Raw genomic sequence first — 17,732 nt, 5'->3', positions numbered from 1 at the left:
AATCAACTGCCTGTTGGTGCAGCGGTGCTGCTGCTGCTGGAAACAAGGTTGATTAGAGATATGAAAACTACAACAATGAGTTAGAAGAGGCTAAAGAGCTCTGTAGAGCTGAGAACTGCAGATAATTCTTTGTAGATCTGTCATTACTGAGCCCTTTCACTGTCACCGCAATAGTTTTTTGTGGAAACTTCCGTGTAGGCAGCTTTTTAGGAGGTAATTTTTTAGGCCCTGTGCTTCACATGCAAGAAATTTTGTAAACTTCATCTTCGGACAAAGCACTAAAAACCCTAAATGGCTCTTAGGTCTACGTGTTCTCCAAAAATAATGCCACCATCATCTGTTGATCCTGCAATGAATAAGTGAATTCAAACTTCAGTTTTGATATTATTTTTTGATGTCTGATGCATTTTTTCTGTTTCAGCCATTTGATGTAAGTACATCTAATTTACATTTACTGTCCTATATAGTGGTTTCATAGTGGTGGAACAACCTACACCATTCCCATACCCTGACGGCGGCCCTGGGAGATGCCTATCATGTATAAAAGCACACAGGGAGGTTCTGTATTAGTTGTTTCAGCCTTACAGAACCATAATTCCTACCGACTAACTCATGCTGTGTTGAAGTGGCTCATTGTGAGATCGGCAGCAGTGTAGCTTTAAGAAGTAGGTGGGCAGCTCTCCGATGACGCAGGAATAATTCTGAAATGATGCTTCAAAACTCCAAGACTGAGCCAGTGTGTGTGGTGGCTGCTGGTTGAGCCGAGGAATCGCGGAGCTTGGCCGGATCAACAGTTTAGAGAATATTTTGAGCAGGTTCAGGAGCCTTCGAAGGAGCTCTCAATGCAGAATAAAACACACACACATCTTGGCAGATTTGCTTCTTTAAAAGACAAATTCAATTAATTACCATTAAGCCATTTAGTCACTGCGGAGATCTTTCTGTTTGCAGCTATATGTGCACTACCAAGTGGAGCCAAGTTGGGGAAAGAAACATTTGAAGAACATCTCTCGGACACTTTTATTTATCTGAAGTGGGGTTTGGAAAGTCGCATCATGCCATATTTCAGCACACTGTGTGTGTACTTTTTGATGGTCCTGAACCCAATTATGACAAATACCATCAGCGAGGACATAGAGGTTTTGGTGTTTTTGCCACACAATAACTCCTACCTTTTTTCATATACAAGAGTCGCACCGGCAATCCTTTACGCACAACAGAGGCTGAAGGCAGAGGGAGGCCAGTACTCCGGCTTCCACTTCAACATCCAGTTTGAGAGCTCCGACTGTGTCAATGATGCTCTGTTTATATTAGTGGAAAGCTCTTGTGGGCATAAGCCGGATCTCATTCTGGGTCCAGTGTGCGAGTACGAGGCGGCGGCGGTGGTGAGGCTGGCATCCCACTGGAATATCCCGGTGATTTCAGCAGGTGCCCTAGCCGCTGGCTTCAGCAACAAGGACACCGAATTCTCCCACCTGACCCGCATCGCTCCGTCCTACGTGAAAATGGCAGAGACCTTCACCGCGATGTTTGAGCATTTCACCTGGAAGACCGCACTACTGGTCTACGAAGACGACAAAGAGGAGCGGAACTGTTACTTCACTTTGGAGGGAGTCTATCATCTTATGCCTGACTTTAACATTAAAACATATGCTTTTTCCCGAGGGGATCACTTAGACACTGATGACATCCTCCAAAACATCTATGACATTGAAGGTAATGTAGTTTTCAATACCGTCTTTGCAGCCTAAATTATTTATTTGGTTTAATATACTACTATACTACTCAAATAACCTTGCAAGTCATTAAATAAAATCTATCGGTGTTGGTACTTGACATTTGCTTGACAACACGTTAAAGTCAGTCATTTTCAAATTTAAATATTACAGAATGGTAAACAGTATTGATTAATTTATCCACAGTAAATGACTTTAACCAGGGAGAGGTTTGATCACTTAAAACCTGGAAATTATTGTAGACCTGTCATAAACGCAACGATTTGCTTTTAGGCTCTCGGTCTTATGGTTAGTCACTGAATTTAGTAGCTAATGATATCAATCTGACGAATATTCTCTCAGTGTCATCTTGTCATCTACAAAATTTCAGAAAGTAATGGAAAATGCCCATTACAAGTTTCTAAAGCCAGGTGACATCTTCAGATTGTCTAAAACCCAAATAGTTCTTAATCTCTAAGAAAAAGAGCAAATTGTCAAAATTGAAGGATACATTGAACGATATTCACATTATTACAATTAGTCATTTTGGCAGATGCTTTTATCCAAAGCATCTACATTGGGGCTGCACGGTGGCGCAGCAGGTAGTGCGCGTGCCTCACAGCAAGAAGGTTGCTGGTTCGATCCCTGGGTCAGGTGGGGCCTTTCTGTGTGAAGTTTGCATGTTCTTCCCGTGCATGCGTGGGTTCTCCGGCTTCCTCCCACAGACCAAAAACATGCTCATTAGGTTAACTGATGACTCTAAATTGTCCGTAGTGAGTGTGAATGTTTGTTTGTCCTTGCATGTGGCCCTGCAATCAGCTGGCGACCGGTTCAGGGTGTACCCCGCCTCTCGCCCATTGTAGCTGGGATAGGCTCCAGCCCCCCGCAACCCCGAAAGGGATAGGCGGTATAGATAATGGATGGATGGACTTACATATGAATATGAAGCACACCGATGGCACAGCATCGGGAGCAGTTTTGGGGTTCGGTATCTTGCCCAATGGTTCTTCGGCCTGTTGACTGCGGAGGCCAGGGATCGAACCACCGACCTCCTGATTGGTGGACGAGCTCTCTGTCTCCTGAGCCACAGATAGATAGACAGTAGATTTTATCCAATCCCTCAAATTTGAAATTGTGACAAAGAAGGGATCTTTTCAGACCCAGTGTGGACAGGAATGACTGCACAGGTTCACAGAAATGTGAATCGATCCTTTAACCTGGACCTAGGAATTTTTTTTTGCTCGATAAAAGACAAGCTGCTAATTAATTTCACATCAGTCAACAAATCCATCAGTTGGCAATAATAATAATGAGTGGACAATTAGTTATTGAAAATAAATATTTGATAGGTTAAAAACAATCATTAGCTGCAGCCACTTCATTGATACCTCAGCTGACATATAACTGATGCTGGGCATCTGTCCTTTGTCCTCAATCCACTTGCACCCTTATCACTCAGACAGAGATATGTAACAGCCTGCATGCTAAGCCACATGGGCCAGTTGCTTGAAATTGTTTAGAAGACTTTGCAATTGGTATACAAAGAGCAAGTCACCTTAGCTGTGACTGATGGGAGCTCTTGCGTCATGTATTGCCTTGAACATGGTCAATGTCTTACACAGAAGGCAGTGTCTCAGATGGAAATAAGCCACTTTAAAATGTTTCATGAGTTTTCACTGACATGTAAAAGTTATGATGTATTCACAAGATATTCAGAATAAATTGGTTTAGAATTTTTGGGGGGGAAGTGATACCCAGGTAAACAAAATTGCTTCTGCCATCAACAACTAATTTTGAATGTTTAACTAATTACCTAATATTATGCATATGCAGCATGCATTATAAGCAATAGCAGGACTGTTATTTTTTCCTACACGAGACGTACAGTATAAAAACTAGGCTACTGGTTTAATGTAAATGTGTACATGTACTTCCTGTCAAATGACAACTACAATAATGCTGTTGATTTGGTAGCACTTTCTTTCCCCTTTTAAAAGTGAAAATACATGAGAACAAATGAATGCTAAGTCAGTTTCTAGGTTGGTTCCTCAGAAGCATAAGCAGCTTGTAGGCTACAGCCCTCTGGTCATAGCAGCTGTTGTATAAATTAGCATATATTTTACATGCTGAATGCTGCAAAGCCACAAAGTGCACCTGATGGCAAGAAAATTAGTATTCTTGGTATGTCGGATGCATAACAGAGAGATTTGAAGGGCTTCAGCAAAGATTGTACAGCTTTTTGGCACAACCTGACCAGTGTTTGCAAGGAGAGGCAGACCATCATTGGCTTTCTTGAGCACATGCCATATGAGAGAATCATGCCCCCCTGTTTCACATGGACTTGGAGCACTGTAGAGTGCTCCCTTTCTATTATGTTATGTATTATGTTTTCACTTTGACTGAAGGATAAACCAATTATATGTTGCTGGTTGGGGCGGCACGGTGGTGCAAGCAGGTAGTGTGTGTGCCTCACAGCAAGAGGGTTGCCGGTTCGACCCCTGGGCGGGGCCCTTCTGTGTGAAGTTCGCATGTTCTTCCCGTGCATGTGTGGGTTCTCCCGGGGTACTCCGGCTTCTTCCCACAGACCAAAAACATGCCCATTAGGTTGATTGGTGACTCTAAATTGCCCCTAGGTGTGAGTGTGAATGGTTGTCTGTCTTTGCATATTGCCCTGCAATCGGCGACTGGTTCAGGGTGTACCCTGCCTCTTGCCTGTTGAAGCTGGGATAGGCTCCAGCCCCCCCCCCCCCCCAACCCCGAAAGTGATAGGCGGTATAGAAAATGGATGGATGGATGTTGCTGGTCAAAGGTCATAGATTATTGTGACCACAGGAACCACATTTTTGATCACAACTCAAGAATTCATATGCGTGGTCACATTTTATATCCACAACCTCAAAGGTCGACTCCACTGGGACTTCATAATGTTCTGCAAATTGGTGACACTAATTGTGGGCAGCCATCTTGAAACTTCTACCTTCTTTGCAGCGTCATCTATATTTGAAATATTGTAGTTCACTTGTTGTAGTTCATTTATTTGCTGATATTGAGAATCCCCTGTGCTTCTCTGTGAAAATAGTTTTTAAATGAAGACAGCATGTTTCTCACTGGAAATGATTCACTGGAATGATCTTAATATAGTGATAATTACCATTTTGCCAAAAACTACTCTTAAAAGCGACATATTATGAAGCCTTTTTAAGAAGTTACATAGGTCTAGTGTTTCCATAAAACATGTTTTTGAAGCTGTTTTCTGGAAATAGCTTTCAGGAAAAGATTAATGAGGTAACGAGTAACGAGGAGAGCATAGACTCACATAACACTACCCGTGCGAAAGTAGCGGACATGGCGACAGTGAATAGAGCGAGTTCTTCAGTAGTTCATGTTCATGTTCGTACATGTTCGAACCTGAATCGGATCCTGGAGGAGGGGAGGCTCCTACAGAACCTCAGAGAATTCAGCAGGACGCTTCTGAAAGGTTAGTCTAAAAACGTCTTTCTATTTTTTTTCCTCTTCAGTAGGAGCACCGCCTGTACAGGAGGCAGCGTGAGATGCCGCAGTTCAGATGGTCAATGGTCATGCTAGGAAGCACCAATCCTAACTTGTAGCATACCAGAATGACGGGGAGAAACACAGCTAAAAGTCTCTACCAAGCATTGCCACCCAAAATAAAACATAATTCATACCCCAAGAAATTATATGCGCATGTAACGAAAACACGGAAATAGCGTATGTCCACTTCAGTGCGTCTGCTGATTTCACGGCATCATGCAAACAATACAAGCCTGGTATCATATGAAAGCAATCACTGGGTTGCTGAGACATTGACGGTCTAACTGCGCTGTTAGTTTCAGCACTCCTTGTCATTTACACATGAATGGGCAGAGCATGTTATGTTATGCATGACAGGTTCAAAGACAGCTGCAGTGGCTGGTTGAAAGGCCCCCATGCATGATTGACCATCCAGGTTTAGAACCTGTTTGCCTAAATGTGTTCTTGCTGCAGAACTCATACAACACTTACAGGGCTGACTACTGTCCTTTACAGCTATGGGGGATAGAGCAGTGAGTTTCATCTATAATAATCAACTTCACTGTTCATACACCATAATAAACTAATAAATAAAGTCAGTCATATTTTTTCTTGAACATATAGCCAAGTTTTTCCTTAGCAAATACTGTATATTACACATTTATTCACATGAAACATTTTACAGATATACAGTGAATATTTATTGACCACAGTCATGAGTATTTGTACATGGAAATACAGTACAAGTGAAGGATTCACTGAATCCATATTAGAAAAATGTGAATACAAATGTTAACATTAGCGAACCTGTTAACTAACATAATGTTCAATTTTCTTAGTTGTTACAGGTGTCTATCCTATATGAGTTTTGTGAGCTGGTGCTGGAGCTTCCTTGGGCAGAAGATTCGTGTAGTCACCCCATCATGCGTAGTACTTCAGATATGTTGGGAGTTTCCTGACGCCCAGGGAAGATATGCCCCCTCGACTGAATCTTGACTCGTAGCTGGTGATGACCTCCTCTTTGTCTGGATGCTCATATTGTGAAGTCATGTCTTCAGAATCTCAGCTCTGTACGATGATGGGTCAACAAAGATCTTCTCCATGATCATGTCCATCAAATCATCAGTATACCCTGTGCAATACACAGACACACAGAAAAAAGTGAATCATTGGTATCATTTATTACATTATTCAACAACTGTTAATATAGTGACATTTTGCACTTTGAATTCTGTATGTAAGTGTGTAGTTTTTGGTGTGTTTTTTTTTTTTTTTTAATTGTGTTGAAAGTACCGAGTTGTGGTACTTTGTGTCATGTACAATATAAATGTTTGTTTTTTGAGTGAAAAAAAAAAAAAGTTAACATTGATGAATGTGGCCTGAGTCTTCACTGGTTTGGCTCTACACTCTCCCTTCATGAACTTTGGAAAGCTCAGCTTGAAAAGGGGATCCCCTGATGATGTGGTGGTTTGTCCTCTATCAGCATTCTCGTTGTAATGCAGTGCATAACAACAGTAGTCCTTGCAGGACACAGTAGCCTGGACAGCTGTAACAAAAGTATATTGTTATGATAACAGGGCACACTTAGGAGTAAAACATGACAGCACTGTTACAGTGTAAATTCAAGCACTAAAGACTGCAACAGCTCACTGCTACACTTGATCAACACCAGGTAACTGTAATGATGCACTGGCCTATATAAAAAGAGAGAAGTGACATCAACTGACATGTAAAGCTATGCCAACAGCTGCATGCAGCGTAAAAAAGAATCATTCAGAAATAAACTCCAGAGAAAAAACGCTCGGAGTGTAAATTGTGCTGGGATGCAGCAGTCTCAACCGTACACTCATTTTGCCCTGGGCTTTTATAACATACTCCAGTTTAGAAAACGTTTCAAAATGCATTATTTTCTCAAATTCCCGAAACTTAGACCCTGTGGAGTGTCTGTGTGTGTATCGTTTAACCAACTGGGTCCCTGGGTTTGCATATGGAGACCATGCTGATTGCTAACTACAAGCTAGCGGTTAGCGTTAGCTTGAGCTATGTGGCAAAACACTTCTTGCTTAGTTTGTATAAAACTGCAAAATGAACACAGCTTAATATTTGTGAATGCTGGCACCTCCCTGGAACATGTATTAAATCATTTGCAAGATCAGAAACGTGATGTGATGTACCAAAAGCTACGGTAACAGCGAGCTAACGTTTAATGGCTGAAGTCATAGTCTCAAAGCTAGCCTTACATCGTTCACAATAGCAAAACATGCACTACAACACACAAGAGTTTGCGCTAATCTACAAAAGAAACACACAGCTAATTATTTGTATACTTACATGTCTCTCATTTGCACGTATTCCACGCATAACTGGAAGTGAGCCCTCCTTTAGAGAAAGTCTCCCGGCCAATCCTGCCTCGCACTGACTGAGGTTGGAGAAACAGTCAGCTTCAAGGTGGCTAGCACACACCAACATGTTTTTGCCAACTGTAGCAGGGACCTTGCCTTTAAAAATTAAATTCATGCCGCTCTTCTGTCCTCTGCGGCTGGGAGCCGATGGAGTGATTTGTGCTCGTATTACAGCCAACAACAGAACACTGGGTGTGGTGGCTCGACATAATGAATCCTAACATGGTGCTTTTCGATAGCGAAGTGGCGGATCTGTGAGAAGGTGGCGCTGTATCTGGTGGGTAGAGAGACACTGGGAAAGGAGTAGGGGGTGGTGGCTGGTGGGTGGGAGCATGCAAAGGTCCGGGCTTATTATGTAATAGTACTCCCCGAATTCGATCGGCTCATTTGGAAGGGTGCTTTCAGAAATCCATATCTAACTCAAAAAATCATGGACAGTCTTATTTCACACTTTGTATGTGTGTGTTATCACCAGAGACACAAAATAACAGCCCAAATCCCAGAAAAGTGGGTTTTTCATAATATGGGACCTTTAAAGTCATCACTACATATATTAAATGACAGACAGACGTTGATATAAACTGCAATTTGACTGGTTGCTTGAGCTGCTATGCAAGCCAGTAATTCTAGTACTAACAAGGTAGGGCAGATATTCTTAACCTGTCTGATTATGGGTACAGTTTGGGTCATGGTACTACGTGTAGTTACTGTATACTAATATAGGTCAGATCCAAAATGTATTTTCAGATAGTTGAGAGAATTTTTTTTTTTTTTTTGTGATACTGATACTGAACGTACTGGTTTGCAAACAGGACTGATGCTAATTTCACAAAATAATTTTTAACAACAAGAAAATTCCATTATACATTACATACTACAATTACTCACTTCAACGGTTTTTATCTGGGCACTTTACTTAACCTGGATAACTGGACTAAAATGAAGAAACTGATGGAAGATCTGTGCAGTATTAGACTATATAAAAAATATAAAACTGTAAAAAAGAACAATAAGAAACAATAGAGGGCAGTGATAAGCCATTGTAGGGTCTAGTCTGCCTAATCAAAGTTGACCTTTGTGGGACAGGGAAATAGTTGCAGAGTAAGACTGCTGGCTTTCTCCGGCCTAAAGAGCAGCTAGCCTGGGCCTAACCATCATTCACTGTGTCAACTTCAGGACATCTCTCTTTTTACCTGTCACTCTAAAATACACCAGTGGACAATGTAGTAAATGGACTCACTCTTGGGCAGATACAGGTTAGCTGCACTGACTTGCTAACAAGCAGCACAAAGTTCACTTAGTTATCTGTGCAAAAATGCAGCTGGTGGTAACATAGTGTTGTTCCGACATGCCTCTACAATGTGTAATTTTCACTGACGCTCACTGACGCTGCTGAGACTTACTACTTAGGTTTCAAAAATTGACACAGTGGTGAGCCAGCTACAGTAAATGCACACATTACTGCCTTTGGAACTAAGCTCCACCTTTTCTTAAGATGCTTGGGACAGATGGAGCCCAGAGTCTCATTTTCTTGCAGTTCTTGAAATCGTAGACTTTTTTCCATAATACAATGTAGTGCACATACGGGGAGGCATGCAGCAGCCATCACATCTCTCTCTGCAGGGTTCAACAGACGGTTTCAGGATTTTGCTGCTATTGAATAGGACATGTTGCTGTTCCTCTCCCTAGTCCATGGATGCTGATGATGCCTCACATCAGCTGCAGTTGGAGCTCATTGAGCTGTAGCGCAAAGAAAAGTTTTGAATCCGACATCAGTAGCTTTTAAATGTGAACTTTTACTGGCAAATCAGTGACGTGTAGTGAGGTTCATGACTGGTGAGGCACTGACTCCTCTGGAGTCAGATGTAAAAATATATGAACCCAAAATATAAGCTTATATTTCAAGTTTGACCTTAATTGAAACATTTAATTGTTTTTAAAGCTTTTAATTATGCTTTAATCAATTCCACACTGTTCAACAATACGATAGCAAGAAAAACTAAATATTTAATATAAGGTCAAATTTGATTTTTTAAAATTTTAATGTTTTTTTTTTTTTTGGCTGATCTCTCTTTTTTTTCATCAAAATTGAACACTCACTATCGCCCTCTGCGTAGGAGAGCACGCAGCAATGTGCATTGTGCCGATGGAGCTCAGCACCTATCAGTACGGCACGGTACTTTCTGTCTCACCCGGAGCATTTTCACTGCGCATTTATGGCTGATATAAAGAGAGACAGCAATGGGCATAGGCCAACTGCCTGCGTCAGTTAGTGTGTGTGGCACAGCGCTGTCAGAAGTGAGGCACAGCTCATCGCTGCCTCACCTCGCCCTTCTCCCACGTATTTGAACAGGAAATGCGGAAATTTAGTGATTTTGATCATAAAAATGTTGAAATCATACAGAAAACAAATTTGTAGAACAGTCATAAGCTTAAGTCCGAATTTCCTCCTCTTATAATTCATTGACATCTTTTTGCACAGCAAGTTTTTTTTTAAATTATATTTAAACAGGGGAGGGAACAGGGAATTTGTTTCATTTATTAATATTTCTGTAAGCACACTGTTATGAACTTGAACAAGAAATGCTTTAGGTCCAGATCAGTGGTTCCCAACCTTTTTTCCTTGAAGCCCCCCTTGCCTGTGTCCAAGACAAGCAAGCATGCATAAATTGCAGCTTCTGAGTGAATGAGAAATATACTGATTAATTTTAATTAGGGCTGTCAGTTTAACACGTTAATTAGATTAATTAATTACGCTGCAAATTAACGCGCTATAAAAATTAACGCAATTAATCAAGTCAATGCGCAAGCATTTTAAATTTGGCCCTTTGAGTGACCCGTAGGCTGCAGTTGTTGGTTTTCTGTAGATAAAAGAGCTTGGTCTGTACCAGCTCTATATGGAAAGTGTCCTGAGACAACTTCTGTTGTGATTTGGCACTATACAAATAAAATTGAATTGAATTGAATTGCAGTGGCAGGTCGCATCCTACCTGCGCCACTAGTCAAAAGCAGGGTGACAACAGACATGGATGCGACACCGGAGAGCGAGGCAAGCCTACTTGGACCTTTGAACGGCAAGTTTATTTATAAAAAGAAGAAAGACGGGACTATTAAGAAGACCGCAGTGATTTGTACCTTGTGTAAAAAAGAATTTTCCTATCACCGTAGCAGCTCCAGCCTGAATTGTCATTTAAACGCTAAACATGTAGTTGCTGCTAGTGCTGCTAGTGCTACCATGAGCTCACTCCGCCAACCCACACTTGCTGAGTTAGGGAAACGAATGAGCAAAGCCACGACAGAAATCTGACAAACTCAATCGCAAAGTGGGTTGCTGCTGATTGCAGGCCGATTTCAATTGTGGAAGACGAGGGCCTAAAAGAGGCGTTTCAGATAGCGTCATCTGAATTTCATTTATGAAGCACACTTCACCAATAAAAATGTGGATATCAAATCTTCTCTTCTTGGTGTATCCAATTGATTAGTCATGCACTACAATTTTGTAATGTCCTAGAATTCAAATTCTTTATTTGGGGACCTTTAGCAGATATGAGATTAAAATGCGATTAATTAGATTAATTAATTACAAATCCTGTAATTAATTAGATTAATTTTTTTTAATCGCCTGACAGCACTAATTTTAATGTGTGATCATGGAACAATTAAGGATTTCTAACCACTTGTTCCTTGTGTTATCTGACTCTCAAGATGTGAAAGAAAGGATTAATTGTTTTGTAGAGACCTTCACATCTTTTTGCAGTCGAATAAATCTTTTTGCAGTCGAATAAAAATTGTTATTATGCAGTAAATTTGTATATGAATTTACTATGATTCAAAAGAAGGGTGCAGTCAGCTTACAGGTATTTTCTCATTATCAAATCTTGCCCCCTTTGAAAAAGTTTTGACAAGCCTTCCTTTGAGTAAAGCATTATTTTGTTGTTGTTGTTGTTGTTGTTGTTGTTGTTGTTGTTGTTGTTGTTGCTGCCAGTTTCATTGATTGTGTTATTATTTTACAGAGCACACATTCTGTAAAATGCCAACCAGAGGGTCATATGTAAACTTAATTTTAAATTATGAGTGATGAATTTTTGCATTGTTATGATTTACATTGGCTCTTTGTACTTACATGTCAGTGATCTTTTTTCAAAGTACTTTGTGAAGTCTGTTCCAATAAATACTCCATAGATTAATTATTGATAATCATGATGTTTGATAATGATGATTAAGATACTGCGTGATGCCACGATGATGGTTTACAGGTACATGTGATGAATTAGTCGTATGGCCGCTATAAATAGCCATATATGTATGCATCATGCTATCTGCTCTGATGCTGTTAGAGAACCTTGCTGGTGATCAGTTAATTTGCACTTTATCCTATTTGTTATTTTTCTCATCGAAAAGTCTAATGAGTGGTGGAGGGGCACAACTCTCGACATACAAACAGATGTTTAAGGGCATTTCTACATCCATTTATGGGCAACTGTGAGAGTGAAAACTAAGCTTGTGGAAGAGCACTCATGTTAACAATAATTGAGATTTATAGAACAGAATCAGGCTTACATACAGCATTATAAATGTGACAAAAGCAATGTGTATCCATATTTCTGTCTTGGTGTGTGGACATAGTTTTCGTTGTGCATCTGCACATTATGTATCTGGCCCCTGGGGCCTGGTTGGTTTTCGATGTTTGAATTATTTTTTTAATAACATATAGGATAGATAATTGTGTGGTGTTAGCTAATTGGATTGTGTGGTTGACATAGGCCTGCTCTGTTTTGGAAGTATACCTGATGGCACGAGACCAAACTTTTATGCCTTTTTATGTGAAGCGTGCATCAAATCAAATCAAATCAAACTTTATTTATATAGTACTTTTTATACTTTTCACACAAAGTTCTTTACAACAATTAAAAACAATATGAATGATAACAGAACAACAGTATAAACCCATCCCTCCCACCCTCCATATGTATTAACACACACCCTCGACTACACACACAGACACACACACACACACACACACACACACACACACACACACAGACATTCTCACCACAGACAGTAACCGGGCCCCCCAGACCCTGACAGACTGGTGGACCCCACACCAAGGTGGGGAACCCCCCCACCAGCCGGGCCGAGGGGACCTAAGGACAGCACCCCCAGCAGCAGACCAGACACAGCTGTCAGTGCATGGAAGTACAAAATTTCTCATAACTCCTTATTATTATCATGCCAGCTTCAGCTGGTGGGAGAGCTGTTCCTATGCCTGCTGATGCGGGAACGGAGGCTCCTGAACCTCCTGCCAGATGGTAGGGGGGCAAACAGTCCATGGTTGGGGTGGGAGCTGTAGCTGCTGATGCTGCGTGCCCTTCTTAGACACTGGCGCTGGAGGTCCTCGATAGCAGTTAGCTTGGCACCGGTGATGTACTCTGCGGTTTTCACCACCCATTGCAGTGCCTTCCGATCGGAGACTGCAGCTGCCATACCATACTGAAATGCAGTTAGTCAAGATGCTCTCAATGGTGCAGTGGTAGAAGTTGACTAGGACTTGTTGTGTTGAGGATCAGGTTGTTGTCGGTACACCACATTACCAGCTGCTGAATCTCATCCTTGTAGGCTGATTCGTAGTTGTTGTTGATCAGGCCTATCACCATGGTGTCTGTGAACTTGATGATGGAGTTGGAGCCATGCATAGGCACACAGTTGTGGATGAAGAGGGAGTAAAGGAGAGGGCTCAGCACTCATCCCTGTGGGACGCCGGTGACTGAGTTTGTTGACCAGCTTGGAGGGAATGACTGTGTTGAATGCTGAGCTGAAGTCGGTGAATAGCATCCTTATGTAGGTGTTGTTGTCCAGGTGTGTCAGGGTGGAGTGCAGTGCCGTGGAGATGGCATCCCCCGACCTGTTTGGTCGGTAGGCAAGCTGATGGGGGTTCAGTGTGGGGGGAAGACAGCATTTGAGGTAGGCCAAGACCAGCCTCTTGAAGCACTCGTCGTGAGTGCGACGGGGCGGAAGTCATTAAGGCCCACTGCAGCTGACTGCTTTGGTACAGGCACGATGGTGGTGGTCTTGAGGCTTGCAGGGACTGCTGCCTCGACCAGTGACAGGTTGAAGATGTCAGTGAAGACCCCAGCAAGCTGTTCTGCACAGGCCTTCAATACGTGTAAGCCCCAGGAATGTTTGCATAAACATTCAATTCAATTCAATATTCCTTTATTAGTCTCACAAGGGGAAATTCCAGTTTACAGCAGCACCAATAAAGCGGATAGTCTAACAAGTGCATGCAAATTAAAAACAATAAGTGTATACAAAAGAGTGGACTAAAAAATGAACTGCATCTGAAGAAAATATAAATAGTATTTACAGACTATTATGTACAGGTTGGATTGCACAGATTACTCCACAGATAATTCACAGATTACTTGGAGCAGTTTTTGTTGTGTAGTCTGACAGCTTCAGGAAGGAATGACCTGTGATACCGCTCCTTCACACACTTGTGTTGCAGCATCCTATCACTGATGGAGCTCCTCAGTGCGGTGAGTGTGTGTTGGAGAGGGTGGGAGTCATTGACTGTCATGGAGGACAGCTTAGCTGTCATCCTCCTCTCCCCCACCTCCTCCACCAGTTCCAGAGGGCATCCCAGGACAGAGCTGGCCTTCCTAATGAGTTTGTCCAGCCTCTTCCTGTCAGCTGTTGTGATGCTGCTCCCCCAGCAGACTACACCGTAGAAAATGGCAGAAGCCACAACAGAGTCATAGAGGGCCTTGCCCCATGCACCCCAAAAGACCTCAGCTTCCTGAGCAGATAGAGTCTGCTCTGTCCTTTTTTATAAAGTGCAGTGGTGTTATGACTTCAGTCCAGTTTGTTGTTCAGATGAACACCCAGGTACTTATACGATGTCACCATCTCAATGTCCCTTTCCTGGATGTTCACTGGTGATGGGGAAGAGTACGGGCACCGACGGAAGTCCACAACCAGCTCATTGGTTTTTCCAGCATTAATCAGGTTGTGGTTCTGCTGGCACCTGTCCACAAAGTCCTGAATGAGTCCTCTGTATGACCTGTCATCCCCATCTGTGATGAGGCCGACAATAACAGTCATCAGAGAACTTCTGCAGGTGGCAGGTGAGCGACAGGTGAGAAAAGTCAGACGTATAGAGGGTGAAGAGAAACGGTGCCAACACCATTCCCTGGGGGGCCCCTACACTGCAGAGGACAGTCCCTGACACACAGTCCCGTGTCCTCACTTACTGTGGGCGGTTGGAAAGGTAGTCCACTATCCAGCATGTGAGGTGTTGGGCCACCCCCGAACACCGCAGCTTGTTTCTCAGGATGGCGTGGCTGATGGTGTTGAAAGCACTGCTGAGGTCCAGGAAAAGGACCTGATCAGAGCTCCCAGGCAACTCCAGGTGAGACAGAGCTTGATGGAGGAGGAAGATGAGAGCATCTTTCACTCCGATGCCAGTCTGGTATGCGAACTGCAGCGGGCCCATGGACGAGCTCACCAGGGGGCACAGGTGGGCAAGGACCAGCCGCTCCAGGGCCTTCATGAGGTGGGATGTTAGGGCCACCGCCCTGTAGCAGCTAGGGTCCTTGGGATGTGTGGTCTTTGGCACAGATACCACGCAGGATGTTTTCCAAGTCTCAGGCTCAGGTTGAACAACTGTCCAATGATCCCGCTCAGCTGATCAGAGCAGGATCTGAGGAGCCTGGGACTGAGACCATGCGGTCTGGTCTTTATCCTCCTGAGATGATTCCTCATCTGGAGAGGTGTGAGGGACAAGTTAGAGCAGGGGGCTGAGTGTCTTGTGATGTGGATGGGGGGCAGGGAGGAGCAGTGGGGGGTGGCGTTGGAGGGTTGGCGTTGATGGTGCACTGTCGTATCGAAGCAGTCCTTCCACCTCCTTCCGCCTCATCAGACCACCTCTTCACTGTGCGGGACACAGCTGGGTGCCTGTTAACAAGGGGCTTGTATACACGCAGGAGATGAACCAGGTTGTGATCAGCTCTTCCCAGAGCGGGGAGGGGTGATGATTTGTATGCCTCCTTGGTGTTGGCATAGAATAAGTCCAGTGTTTTATTGTCTCTGGTGGCACATGTGACTGGATGAATTTGGCCAGAGTGGAGGACAGAGAGGCATGATTAAAATCCTCAGAGATCAGTAAGAGGGCCTGTGGCATCGGCATTAGTAGAGGGAGGAATATACACAGCCACCACTATGGCAGGTGAGAACTCCTGCAGCAGATAATATGGCCTCAAACTAACAGCCAACAGCTCAATGTCTGGGCAGCAGTGCTGCTCTTTGATAGTGATGTGCCTGGAGTTACACCATCTATCATTCACAAACACTGCCAGCCCACCTCCTTTCCTCTTACCGCTCCTCTCTGTCTGATCTACCCGTATGAGTGAGAATCCATCCAGCGGTACAGTTGTGTCTGTGTGCTGCGTGCCCAGCCATGTCTCTGTATACAATAGCATGCTGCACCGCCAGAATTCTTGATAATGCCGGGTCAACGCCACCAGCTTGTCCATCTTATTGGGGAGAGAACTTACATTCCCCATGATGATGGATGGGAGTGTCAGTCTATAAGTTCTCCTCCTGACGCACCATTTGATCCCAGCGCGGCACTCCAGCATCCTCCTCCTTAACTCACGGGGGACATCAGGTCGCTCCTCCAGCCGCACAGCTGTGTTACGCAGGGCCAGCGGCTGATACCTACTGTAAACAATGGGAACTATTGCCTCTCACGGACCCACAGCCGCGGAGAAAAGTTGCATGAGTTGTAAAAGTGTTGAAAAGTAGCACCAGAGTTACCATGCTTGATGCTTGAAGTTTTATTTAGAGGTCTTTGTGAAGTATCTGCAGCACGGTGGAGCAGCAGGTAGTGTGCGTGTCCTACAGCAAGAAGGTCGCCGGTTCGATCTCCGGGTCGGTTGTATTTAAAGTTTGAGCTATTTAAGAGCAAGGAATCATTATTTTGTTCTTCAAGATACTGTCATTCTGACACAGCATAAATCCAAGTGACAACAAAATATTCAGTACTCAAAGCCTCATTTTACAATACAGTTGTTGGGCAGAAAAGTTTCATATGTGACAGAGCTAAACATCTAGCTTAACATAACCCCAGATAAGATAAAATGACAGAGGCTTAAGTCAAACAGCCTTCTTTCGTTAGCACTTGATATTCCAAACTAGGGTCTGATCCGATCTGATCACATGATCGGAAATCGGGGGCAATCACGTGACTGCAGACTCGATTGGATCGGACGTTATGTCCCAATCAGGTATCGGATAAATAATATATATACATATGTATATTTATTGTTATTTTTAATCACATTTACAATATATGGGCTAGTTATTAAAAATAAATGAGAGTAAAATAGTATTTATTAACTACCAACGTTTACAGGCCGGGTCTGTGTCTGTGACAGAACTTGTGTTGCAGCACGCAGCAGTATGTATTGAAACTGAGGCACATGATATGCTGCTACTATGTCTGCTGTCTAGAAATATTTCAAAGTGAACGACGAGAACAATTGCGCTGGCTCAAACGCTGGTTGGTAACCGTGGCAACAGAAACTCAGAACATACGTTAACATACGTTGTTTCACAGTTTATTTATCACAACGGCAAGACAGTAGAGGACACACAAGCGGTAAGAGGTGCACTTGTCCTCTGAAATGCTACTTTTTATCACGTAACTTAACGTTAAGCAATCATCCCACCTCCCTCATTCCCTCTCGCGTCACCACGAGAGATATTAAATAGTCCACTCAACCGCTTCTTGTGAAAAACTTACGATTTTAACAGAAAAAAACAACATTAAAGTATTAATAATATATTTAACATTTATTTCTTTCATAAGTGACCATGGTATAAGCGGGATAATGCACTTCGAGGTGTCCATTATCAGAAATGAAAGCGAAGTCCAATCATTTGCGTCTGACGCTTTGCGTCAGACGGTTCACGCCTCCGCGTCGTCCATTCATTTCTGATAATGGACACCTCGTCGGGCATTATCCCTTACTTAATGTTGCACTATTACTAATGTGAAGAAAATTTTATTTTATTTCTGTGTTCT

At 43.0% G+C, this 17,732-nt stretch overlaps 1 protein-coding gene across 1 annotated transcript in view; it reads left to right on the top strand.

The window, feature by feature from the left end:
- Positions 1–612: 612 nt before the first annotated feature.
- npr3 (natriuretic peptide receptor 3) overlaps positions 613–17,732 on the top strand; it is a 65,146-nt gene continuing 48,026 nt past the window's right edge. The window contains exon 1 of the mRNA XM_070963641.1: positions 613–1,716. Coding sequence (XP_070819742.1) covers positions 1,056–1,716 — 661 coding nt within the window. The 5' untranslated portion in view covers positions 613–1,055. The remainder of the gene's footprint in view (positions 1,717–17,732) is intronic.

Source organism: Chaetodon trifascialis, chromosome 6, assembly GCF_039877785.1.
Source record: "Chaetodon trifascialis isolate fChaTrf1 chromosome 6, fChaTrf1.hap1, whole genome shotgun sequence".
Taxonomy (NCBI): domain Eukaryota; kingdom Metazoa; phylum Chordata; class Actinopteri; order Chaetodontiformes; family Chaetodontidae; genus Chaetodon; species Chaetodon trifascialis.
This window is presented reverse-complemented; position numbering and strand designations above follow the sequence as displayed.